General features: G+C 44.4%; 1 protein-coding gene across 2 annotated transcripts in view; it reads left to right on the forward strand.

The window, feature by feature from the left end:
• The first annotated feature begins 3783 nt into the window (after positions 1–3783).
• Positions 3784–12801, forward strand: part of FRMD4A (FERM domain containing 4A) — a 353094-nt gene continuing 344076 nt past the window's right edge. For both annotated transcript variants that reach the window (XM_029239055.1, XM_029239054.1), the window contains exon 1: positions 3784–3906. In XM_029239055.1, the coding sequence (XP_029094888.1) occupies positions 3814–3906 (93 nt within the window). In that variant the 5' untranslated portion in view covers positions 3784–3813. The remainder of the gene's footprint in view (positions 3907–12801) is intronic.

The raw sequence follows: 12801 nt of genomic DNA on the forward strand, positions 1-12801 counted from the left end.
ATTCCAGGGTTTGAATGTAAACACTTTCACTGAGACTGGAAGGAAATATTCAAAACGAACAAATACAAAGCTTCACCAGGGACTTCCCTGGTGGTCCATTGGTTAAAGACTTCGCCTTCCAATGCAGGGGGTGTGGGTTCGATCCCCGGTTGGGGAGCTAAGATGCCGTGTGTCTTGTGGCCAAAAAACTGAAACGTAAAACGGAAGCAATATTGTAACAAATTCAATAAAGACTTTAAAAATGGTCCACGTTAAAAAAAAAATCTTTAAAGAAAAAGCTCCACCAGCCTTGAGTGGGTGCTGGCCTGCCAGAGTCATCAGAAGCAGCAGCTTCAGGGACTCTAGAAGAGAGGTGCGTCTTCCCCACATCATCTCCCAGCAGCCTTCATTGATACCCCGACCCGGCAGCATCCTCCCGGCCTGTCCCGTGCCCATTAGGCTATTCCCTTGATGCACAGGGAACCCTGTCATCCACCACCCTGGTAAAAACATGCTCTCTTTAAGTAATACACTCCCTCGCTGCTATCCCCAGGGGATTGGTTCCAGGACCCCTGCCAATGCCAACACCTGTGGATGCTCATGTCCCTGATAGTTGGCCCTCCGTATCTGCAGGTTCCACGTCTGCAGGTTCACCCAACAACGGATCAAAACCTCTATCCATGGTTGGTTGAATCTATGGATGCAGAACCCACGGATGGAGAGGACTGGCCGGACTCCACTCTGAAGGCTTAGCTCCAGGGACGTCAAAGCGGCGGTTCCAGAGGCTCTAGCAACTGCTCAATATAACGCCATTTCCTGTATTGCAGTTCTCTCTTTTTCAAAGACAGTGGTCTTTCCATTTCCCTGATGGGCCCCATGGATACATCTCCTTTCTAAATTTCCAAAGTGCTGTAATCTGATAAAGTCCTCAGTGGCAGGTGAGAGTACAAGGGACCGAGTCAGGCCCCGAGGTCACCCAGATTGACTTTGGCTTTCGTCTTAGCTCTGACAGTTCTAACTGTGCTACCTTGGTCAACTTACTAACCCTCTCCGGGCCCCGGTTTCATCACTTGTAAAACATGGATAATGGAACTTAATTCCGCCACGGAGTCAGCCCTCGGTGACCTTCCACCATGTTGCCTGGCAACTGCTGGGTACTCAGTAAGCCTAAGTTATCCTCGCCTCTCCTAAAGTGGTCATATCCGCTAAGGTATGGGTGCATGTCCCCTCCCAAGAAACATATTTGTATTGTAACAGTGTAACAATGGTCTTCTGGAAATAAATAGTTTAGACTCAATAATCAATTTAAAATGCGTAAATCTCAAACACCCACAGCAAGACCATCAGAAAGATTGTTTTGCACAAGCTGAACTTTGAGAGCCTTCAAACCTCTCTGAGGAGGTGTCCACCTACTCTATGGGGACTGGGGAGGGCTCTCTATTAGCTGGGAGGAGGCGCCAGTGCTGATATGAGAAATGATCCTGGTCTCCACACCCCCAGGGTAGGGAATGGGGGTAGAATGAGCGGGGCTCAAATGTGTGGGAGTCTGGCCAACGGTTATTTTTGTTTCCATTAGCATTCTCTCCTATATGTATTTTAACTTTAATCAAAGACATATGTTTTTGTTTTATTTGCACTTAGTTCATCAAAGTGGCCCTTATGATCTGAACTATGCCACGAAGCCTTGAGCTCTTCAGCGAAACACTCATTAATACCCCTGGGAAACAGGAAGTTGCATTTAGTCAAATATAAATAAATCCAGCTCCCAGGGGCTTTGCCCTGGCCTGGGTCAGGAAAGAGACGGTGACTTCTCAGTTGATCTGACCCACGGCCCCCTCTCGAACTGCACTTGCAAACAGAATCCCAGAGCTTTGGACAGATAAGGGTTTAGAAAATGTGCCTATCCTTTGTTCAAAACCATTATGGAATCGAACGGGGTTTTATAAAAGAAAGAGAGTCTATCGATCTGGCCAAGCTATTGGGTAGCATTCCAGACGTATTTCCACGGGGCAGTGCAGAAAGGAAGTGAGAAAGAGGAAGAAGGGTCTGTAAGCCTAAGCCACCTCGCCAAAGACTCTCTGCAGGTCATGCTGGAGAAATTTCCATCTTCCCCTGTCTCCCCCCTTCCCTCTCACCCTTCCACAACTCTCAACGGCACATATGGAACCCATTACGAACAAAGCCCGATTGTTGTATATTTGGAATTTCCCACATCAACTTGATGCTTTCTTTAACTGCCTCTTAATGTGTGTCTGAGTTGGGTGCCCAGACCCACGTCTCCATCCTCCCACCCCACCGCAAGGAGCACCCCGCTTCTAAGCGTCTTTTTCCTGATTCATTTTCGAGCAGCGTAGAATTCCACTTTTGTCCCTCTGCCCCCCCCCCCAACGCCCACTTCCCATCAGACTCTTAGAATAAACAGAACTTTCTTTTCCGTCGTTTTCAATAAACGGGTCTGTAGAGAATAAATAAAAGCTGGTTCCCAAAGCATAAGAGTGATATTAGGCAAACACCCAAAAGCATGGGATTTTTTACAAAGGAAATGGCATCCCTTTCATAAAACCCCAGAATAGAGCGAAGCAGCGGAGGCAGAAATACGTTAAAAAGAAAAAAACTAAAATACCTCCAACCCTGGAAGCCCCTTACTTGTTTTCTCTTTTGAGTCATTTTCTCTGCTATAGAAATAAGCAGATTTAGGGAGGAGTAGAGATGGGGGCAGTTGCACAAGTGAGCGATATATCGGAAACAAAATCTTACAGGACACTTAAATTTTTAGAGCATGTGTACCAGCAGTCTGAGAAGCTTGTCCAGTGTGGAATTATACCATCTGATTAGAGAAGAATAGAGAAATGTGATGGGTAAATCTGAGCATAGACAGTCCTTTTCAGAGCCTTGTAAAATCAAACATAATTTCTTCATGTTTATTGGCACACATAAAAATCAATGCTCTGTAACACAAACATTTAAATGAGGAGATGCCAAGTGCAAGTCTGTCTGGTATATTTGATTTGATTCATCTGAACCATGGGATACAAACATTTTCTCCTTTCTTCCCTCACACTTCCTCTTTGTCGACGCCATTCACACATATAATTAACTGTATGCCTACATTTATTTTCTATCCGCTGGAAAGCAGGAAGGAAAAAATATGCCTGTCTGATGCTCAGGGTCATACTTATAATTTATGACTGCGAAGAGCATTTCCCCACCAAGTCCCCACTGTGTTATGTCACTGCCCTTCAAATATTTTTCCTGTGTCCAGAAGAGAGTGAAATCAGAATGCAGGATTGCACATTAATCTCTACACCAGATGGTGATATTCCAAATAGTCTTTTTAAGGTGAGCATGTGACCTACTGTATGGCCAAGGGGCTTTGGAGTCACGTGATGGAATGAATAATACGTCTGATAGGGCTTCGATTAGACAACTGACCTGGTTACCGTCTGCAGCCACGAGAAGCAAAGTTGACATTTCTGGATCACTCTCCCCAGAAGCGTCATTTGCCCACCCCTAGGACGTGCAGACTCACCGAGGGACTGACTGACAGGCAGGGGCAGACAGGAGGAAGCTGGGCTGCGTTGCGGGAGACGCGCTGAAGTTGCAGAACTTGGGCTCTTTTTCTTCTTTCCCCATCCCCCCACCTCCTGACACACCACATCTTGGCTCATCGGTCGGAAGAAAAAAAACTCTTTCAGTTATTTGATATTTGGGAAACCTCCAGGAGTTTCCCAGTTTTGAGGACGCCTCCGTCTCTCCCTTGGCTGGGAACACGCACACACACACACACACACACACATACACACACACACACACACTCACCCACGGCTCTACACCATGGTGGTTCAGGCTGCAGTGGCTCCGAATAGATCCCAGAGACTTTTACTGAAAATTCCTTATGGATCTCTGAGAAGACGCAGCGTGGAGAGGGTAAGCGACGTGGAGGGCTGTTTGTTCTTCCCCCGAGCAATTGCTCCAAAGAAAGGGAGAGGTTTCTTTCGTCGTACATAGCATCCCTTCTGGTAGTCATGTTTTCCTGAAAAATTCAAATTCCTGCGACTGGAGAATACTATGGCATATGTAATTTTTTTTCTTTGTAGATAATGATGAGAAATTTGAAACAAATGTTGGTCGGCTGTGCATGGGGGTTGGGACTGTTAGAGATGAAACATAAGAGAAAAGATTGGGGTAGGGACTCTGCCCTCTGGAAAGAGCATGGACGATGAGAGTGCTCGTTGAGAAAAGCTTCGGGCTGCAAAACCTGTTTTCCTCTCCGTTTAGTGAAACAGATTCACTGGTGCAGCAGGGCTGCCAATTTCCTTTCCTCTGCTGAGTAACAGTGTCTGCAAAGGAGGTGATGATGACAAGGGGCTGTGACGCTTTGAGGGTTTCAATGATGCACCTGGTTGATTAAAATCCCCTCTGTTGTTTAGTTGTGGTTGTACTGTTTCAAATACCTTGCTATCATTTGGGGTTTTTTACCATTATGGATTGTGGCTCTCTGTTAATTTTCTGAAAACATGCTTACTTTACGTTAGCACCTGGCAGAGAAGATGCTGTAAAACAATAACAGGGATTTGTCCTTCTCTGGAGTGACTAACGTAGTTTGGGGGATGACGGTAGTTAATGCCAATCTGGTCGTCCTCAGGACGTTGGGCTCATTCACGTGGGGACAGCGCCTGTACTCACGCAGGGGTGGAATGGTTTGCGGGTCTCAGAAACCCCCGAAGCCCCCGTGTTTGCATAATGGCAGATCCCTCTGTGGGCTGTGGATGTCTACTTAGACATTTTAGGTTAAGGTGTGATCTAAAATCAATAAGGCAGAGAGCCTCACAAACCGCTGTCGTGACAGATGAGCGACCTGCCGCATCTTATAAAGGGGAAGGCATTTAATTCAAGTGACCCTTTCTGGTTTGTATACTGACCACTCGGTGATTTTTAAATTTACGGAGAACGTGAGTCAAGCTTTAAAACCACGAGGGGCTTTAAAACTATCGAGATTTCCAGGTGGGGTTGACCTCCTGACGTCTGATGAGTTACATTTTGTTCTGCCATTTGAGTAGTAATGGAAAAAACTTCTCTTCCTATTCTGGCTGTGTGTAGGTCTTTCTTCTGAGACATATTTCTTGGGCTCCATGTCAGGGTCATCAGCTTAAATGTATTCGGGGCCTAATGCGTGCTCCCTTTCATACCAAGAGTTTTACAGTATAGGACCAACTGTTAGAGCAAAATTTGCAAATTGATCATTATATTTACAAATGTAGCTTATCTTGAATGTGATTTTAGGTTCCGGTGAAATTTTTTTTTTTCCTGTATGGTAACTAAGTTTATATAATCTGTTCTGTTCACAAAAACTCCCTTGGAAATGTGAGTTGCCCGTACTGGAGTTGCACCACATGACAAAACTAAGGAGAGAATTTCCCTGCACATTTGCACAAATAGTCCAGAGTAACCTATTTAACCATTAGAATCTCCAGATGGCTGTTCCGTAAATCATGTATGTTTCATAAATCCAGATGTATTCACGTACCATTTCTGTTATTCGTTTAAGAAAAACTGACAATATATGAACACAGTGTCAGATACAGAACCTGTCTGTTGTCGTATGTGCTGGTGTATACTGACATTCAAGACACAGACCTATGTCCTGTCCTTGGGCACACACACCAGTGTCTTAGGAGTCTGATCTGAAAACGTCTAGGCCCTTAAGAGAAGCATGTCCATCGCTGGAGCACCAGATGTCCTGTTAATCTTCATTGCCAGCTGTGAAGTGGTGGGGCTGAGACAGCATCACTCACAGGAAGAGCCCCCTTGCGTTCCTACGAGGCTACCCTCTCAGCCTCCACCATGGGGAAGAGTGAGACTAATGGGAACATGTGACGTCATGTCGATTTCAATTGGATATTTTGTGCCATCGCTGGTTTTATGACAACTTTCACAATCAGCGTCATCTATTTATATAAAAGGGGGGGCAGGGGTTTCCCTGGTGGCGCAGTGGTTGGGAGTCCGCCTGCCGATGCAGGGCACACGGGTTCGTGCCCCGGTCCGGGAAGATGCCACGTGCCGTGGAGCGGCTGGGCCCGTGAGCCATGGCCGCTGAGCCTGCGCGTCCGGAGCCTGTGCTCCGCAACGGGAGAGGCCACGACAGTGAGAGGCCCGCATACCGCAAAAAAAAAAAAAGGGGGAGGCAGGAAAGGTGAGAAATGTCTTCTGCTTTCAGGGCAGACACTGAGAAACAGCGTTCTTTTCTTGGGACTCCCTGAATTAAAAGCAGCAACAGTTTTCTCAGTTACATCTGCAGCCTGGAGTGCGCCAGACATCCGAGTGATTTCTATGGTCTCATGATATTTAATGATGGTAAGACCTATAACACCTTCGCCCCAATGCACTTTCTTATCTGTTACCTCCCTTTACGATCGTGAGCTGCTAATGAGGCACAGAGAATGGGGATTATTACCCTTGTCCTGTATGAACAGGGAAACCAAGGCATGTGGAGGTTTAATCTTCTGTCCGGGGACATACAGTCAAGGACAGAGCAGGACCTCAAACTAGGGACCTGGTATCTTACATCCCTGCCATTGAGCCAGTGTTTCATCACCTTTGCTCCCTGAGGGAGCTTCGACATTGCAGCCTGGCCCTGAGAAATGGGTTATAGCCAGCCTGTCACTAGTACTTCACAGGAAAGGAAACTTACCAAAGGCAGAGATGCTGACAACCAAAGAGAAGAACTCATGACCTAGCGCACTGACAGTCATGGGCCCTTACGTGTCCAGGATTAAGCAATGGCTTCTGTTTTCCAACTGCCTGGAAGTAGAGTAGAAAAAACAAAACTGCACCTTTCTAACTCTGCTACTTAGACAGCCGTCAAATCCTGATTACAAAATACTCAGGCTGGTTGACCAAGCCTGGTTCTTGTTCATATGTTTTCACAGACAACCATCAACCAACCCATCACCTTACTAGGCACGGCAGAAAAAGAAATCTAAGATGCCATGTTTGGAGACAGGAGATCTGAGGTTTATATAAATGAAACTGTTATAAGTCAATACAATAGGGCTCTAATCCAGCTCCAACATAAGTAATGGAGGTGATTCAGGTGCAACAGGAGGCAGCCAAGTGGGGTGGAAAGGGTGGGGCTTGCAGCCACACTGTCCCAAGAAACAAGAGCCTCACTACCTGCTAATTGTGTGACCTTGGCAGTGACTCAGGCTTTCTCAGCCTGGTTTATTCACCTGCACTGTCTACCCTTGAGGACGGTTATTAAGGATTAGAGGTGATGTGTGTAAGGCCCTACCATGATACATGGCGTGCAGAAAGAAGGTAATCATTAATGACGGGCATATTTTTAAAATTTATTTTATTGAAGTATAGTTGATTTACAGTGTTGTGTTAATTTCTACTGTACAGCAAAGTGACTCAGTTATATATTTTTATATATATAATATTTTATATTAAAAATATATATTTTTTCCATATTCTTTTCCATTATGGTTTATCACAGGGTATTGAATATAGTTCCCTGTGCTCTACAGTAGGACCTTGTTGTGTATCCATTTTCTATATAAGAGTTTGCGTCTGCTAATCCCAAACTCCCAATCCATCCCTCTACCACCCCACCCCTTGGCAACCACAAGTCTGTCCTCTATGTCTGTGTATCTGTTTCTGTTTCGTAGATAGGTTCATTTGTGTCATGTTTTAGATTCCACGTATAAGTGATATCATATGGTATTTGTCCTTCTTTTTCTGACTTTCTTCACTTAGTGTGATAATCTCTAGGTCCATCCATGTTGCTGCAAATGGCATTATTTCATTCTTTTTTATGGCTGAGTAGTATTCCATTGTATATATGTACCACATCTTCTTTACCCATTCATCTGTCGATGGACATTTAAGTTGTTTCCATGTCTTGACTATTGTAAATAGTGCTATGAACATAGGGGTGCACGTATCTTTTCAAATTATAGTTTTGTCCAGATAAATGCCCAGGAGTGGAATAGCTGGATCCTATGGTAGTTCTGTTTTTAATTTTTTGAGGAGCCTCCACATTGTTTTCCATAGTGGCTGCACCAACTTCCATTTGATAGGCATATTTCTGAAATTTGACTTTGAGTAGAGGAACACTTGGCTTGTATTTTTAATAACCAGTAGCCTTTTACATACATTCTTAGTCACACTTACTGTCACCCAAAGATGCCCTTTAAGGGATATTCACCCAATAAAGCCAAGACAGAAGTATTTCCTGGTGATAATTTCCCTTGAACCCCCAATTTTATGTAAGACATAAAAAATAGAGTGTTTCAAATTCATTGCACACCAGTGCCAAGTAAGTAAACTTACCCAAGCCCAGGTACTTCAGTAGGGTCTTTTCCTTCTCGAGCTGGTAAGGTAAAAATGAACTTCAGGGAGAATTCTAAGAATGTAAGAACATAACCTATAAATGAGTTAAGGAGAGAGCAAAGGTGGACCTTTTAGGGGGGAGTTTCCTTTGAGATGGGGAGAATGTTGTATTAAGTTTCTATGACCCTACAACATGAGGAAATTGTCTCACATTGGAGATTACCGTTATAGGTCAAAAACCTAGGAATAAGCGGGCCAAGCTGTATGTGGCCCAGCACACATTGTTTTAGTGTGTGTGTTTATTAAGGATGCCCACCTCCCCACTGATTTATCCTCTCTGTCATCCAGACCCACGTATCCTGGGTCCGGATGACCCAGGGTGGACTGGACGTCTCTCTTCTCTTGAGGCTCTCAATCCCTCATATTCAGCATGTTCAAGGTGGAATTCATGCTCTTACCCACAGTCCTGCTCCAATTCCTTCAACGCCACCAGCCGTCTAAGCACCCAAGTGAGAACCCAGGCCTCTTCCCTGCCTCTTCCCTTTCCCTGGGGTCCGCCATCTAATCAGTCCCCAAGCGCTGCCAGTTCCAGCTCCAGAACCTCTCTCACATCTAACTCCTCCTTCCCATTTCTTGGTTCAGGCCTCCATCATCTTCCACTTGTCTACTTAAAATCCCTGCCTCAAGATAAGTACAAATGTCTAAACATAATTATAAGGCCCTCCGTAATCGGGACGCCTCTACCCTCTCCAGCCTGGTCTTTCCCCATCCTTTACCCCGGGTATCATACACTCCAACCATACTGAACACATCTGCAGTTCCTCCAAACTACCACGCTCTCCCTTGCCACAGGGCCTTTGCATGTGCTTTTGTAGGCTTGACACACACACTGCATCCTCCCTCCGCCTCCTTGACTTCCGATTCACACACTTCAGCCTAAAGATAACATCCTGTCGGAAGCCTTTCCAGGTACCCACCCCCTCCCGAAGTATGAATAACGGCTCTTCCTTCCTTCAGGCTCTCAAAGCTCTCTGTATCTCCCTTACAGTAACACAAATGACACTGCATTGAATCTGCCTGCTGCCTGTTTCCTCCACACCCATGATGAAAAGCTCCTTGAGGGCAGGGAACACATTTCGGCCCCTGGTTCCCAGCAGGAGGGCGAAACATTCGTTAGATGAGAGAATGATTGAAATCTGAAAGTTGCTAGAAACTTCCCTCAGGGAGAAAATCTGGGAAGAGGATCAGAATGAAAACATAAACAGGAACAGCCTCACATCTTATGTTAAATGGCCACCAGCCCCAGTTTTGCTGGTGGAAAATGTGTCCACACTTATATGTTAATACAGACTGAGGAGACAAATGCTTTTCTCCTATTTATTCTGAAATGTGAGCCATATCTTGAAGGGGAACAATGTGTGTATGTGAACAACGCATCAGACTCATTATATGTCTCTTCACAGAGTAATAGGAATTGGACACTTTTCTTGAAAAAAATAAATAAGAAAGCATTCTCTTTTACCACAGTTATTTAAATATCTAAGTAAAAGGGGGTTTTGTTTGGTTTGGTTTGGGTTTTTTTTGTCCTGGAAAGACTGAATTGGTGTGGTATTTCTGGAGTAGTATTTTTAACACAGTGTAAATTAAACCTTTTTGCACCCACATTATTCATTATTTGACGTGTTATTCCAGGTTGACGTGTGGCCTGTCTATTATTTTGCAAACCGTTACATTATCACAGCTGCTAAGCTGCATAACTTAGGAATTCAGAATACAACAGAGTCTCTGTCGTGGAGTGTGTGGTGCTTACATTCTGAATGTATTCATGCAGGGAAGTGTGAGACTTTACCAAAAACACATACAGCAGACGGCTTTTAGTGGATATGTATTACCATGGAAAGCAGACAGCCCAGAAACGGTTCAGACAGATCAGTGTATTTATCCACACATATTATTATCCAACCCCCTCATCCTGCATAGGTTTTATTCTTTCTATAAATATACACCTCTCTGGAGGAGAAAGAACACGCACTATATCAGGGACTCCAATTCTCAGGTTCACGGGCTGCATTGAAGGCCGTGTTCTCCACATTGATTAGTCCCGTGTGATTTTAAGTGACCCCCAGATTGGTGCACCAACCTTTATTTTATTTCTCACAGCAGCTCATGTCAAGTTAAACCAACGACTTCTCATCCTGGCCAGAATGAGATGGCATAATGGAAAGGCTGTCCCTCTACTGGGTACCACTCCAGGGTTGTCATTCCTCAGGCTGGTGGGGAAAGCAGGACTGGAAATCTCTCTTGAAATGGTCAAGACTCCCAGGAACCTCACCATCCTGCCCCGAACTACAGCTCTCAAGCTCAGCATGAAACTAGGTGATGGCTTCCCTCTTTAGACTATTCATCCCCAGGTCCTGACTCCTTCTTAGGACTCTCTTTAATGTCTTGGGTCAGATGACATCACTCATCCTACAGCAGTGCTTCTCAACCTTGGCTTCACTCTGGAAGCACCTGGGAAGCTTTAAAAATCCCAACACCCAAGCTGTACCCCAAACCAATGAATGTCAGCATCTCTGGAGAAGGGACCCAGGCATCATCAGTAGTTAAGTGCCCACTGATTCCGCTGTGTGGCCACACTGACAACCACTGCCCCAAGGGGAGGTTATTGCCAAGATGGATTGTCTGGGCAAGACGCTAGCTTAAAGAAATTAGCTACTTCCTGTGCTTTCCGGTGTCATCACATAAAAAGGAAATAAAGGAGTCAGTTGTGTTGGATTTTTAGTCAAGAGTGTCATTCTCAATAGGAAAAAAAAAACTTCATCTTTTGAAAGTGTGTTCATATACCTGGGACATCCTATGAAGTTTCCAACACTTTGAGGTCACTTTCTGGATAGTTGAACACAGCCTTCTGAAGTCATAGTGGCTAGTACCATACAGGACTTCCTTTTAGATAATTTGAGATCAGAAACACCCAATCCAGCTAATCCAGCAAAGTTCTTCTCCACTGGAGCAGGGACAAAGCCCCTTCCGGGTGTATTTCAACCCACCATCTTGCAGCCACGTTCATAAAATCAATCCTGTATTCGCAGGACCCTCTCTGTAGGTATTTTGAAAGCAGATCTCTTATAAATTGCTCTAGCAGAGTGAATGCTATCCACCTGTGTGATATAAGAGTTTCTTTGAACACATAGTTGAAAACAATCCACTTTTATTTGTACTGATTTATCAATGCGCCTCTGAGAATGATAGCATCTTATGTGTAGGAAGCAATATAGGAGAAACTCTGCCATGCGGGGGGGATCTATGTTTTCTAATCTGGGAGTGGATGAATCACATCTGTGGATTTTTCATTCTTTTTTCTTTTCCCTTCCTGGTCACTCAATTACTAACTGCTTCAAAGGACTTGATCAGCTTTTCTACTAAGTCCCAGAGCCTAGAGCCATGCCTGGCACATATATAGCGTGATTATACATTTATTGAATGAATGCGAATAGATGAATGAAAAGAATGTTTTTATGGTCATAAACTCAAACAGAATTGTCACTCAAAGAATAGGGTTGCAAAGTGCCTGCATTTCTTATGCCGATAAATATTTGTGTCGTTATGAGTTCTAACAAAGTGACTCAGTTTAGGATGCTAGGTCTTCTTGGTAGAGAACTTGCTCATGAAAAACTTCTTGTTCTACTCAATGCTCAGTAATGACCTATATGAGAAAAGAATTTAAAAAAGAGTGGGAAAAAGAAAGAAAAACTTCTTGAAACCTTACTACACAATTAACCCTTCTGAGTATGTGGGCAGCCGTTTTCCTTCCCAATCAGAATCTGTGTGTATATTTCAAGATAGTCCATAAATACGCCCCTGATCATTTTCCTCCACTGCCTGCTGAGTTTTCTCAAACATGCCAAGGTCACATTTCCACATGGATAGGTTGCTTCCAAATGGTTCTTCCCGTCCCTCTATTGGAACATTAATCAGGAAAGCCAATGAGGCTTTTAAAAGTATATTAATCATTTCTGGAAAACATGGTTCAACTTCAATTTAAAAAATCAGTCTCAGAAGATAAATACCCCAGAGAATCTAATATCTAGGACCCAGCACTCTATTTTTTAATTCTACAGATTTTTATTTAATACCTACTACATGCCAGGCAGTGTTGTAGGTCCAGGGGCTGTAACAAAATCTCTGCTTTCATGCTGCGGTGGGCCTCCCTTTTACGCTGGTGTGGAACCTGCAGATACAGAAGGCTGAAGTACTATGTACCGTGCCATTTTATATAGGAGACTTGAGCATCCATGGATCTGGGTCTCTGCGAGGGTCTTGAAACTAATCCCCCACAGATACCTAGGGATGACTGTAATTGGTGCTAAGGCCTCTAGGGAAATACACAGCGCGATAAGGAGGGAGGAGAGGAGGGTGTGCTGCATTTTCTACGATGTGGCTCTCTGTTAAAGTGGTATCGGAGGTGAGGCTTGAAGAAGTAAAAGGGAG

The sequence above is a fragment of the Monodon monoceros genome, unplaced genomic scaffold, assembly GCF_005190385.1.
Source record: "Monodon monoceros isolate NGI ecotype Baffin Bay Population unplaced genomic scaffold, NGI_Narwhal_1 Super_Scaffold_21, whole genome shotgun sequence".
NCBI lineage: Eukaryota > Metazoa > Chordata > Mammalia > Artiodactyla > Monodontidae > Monodon > Monodon monoceros.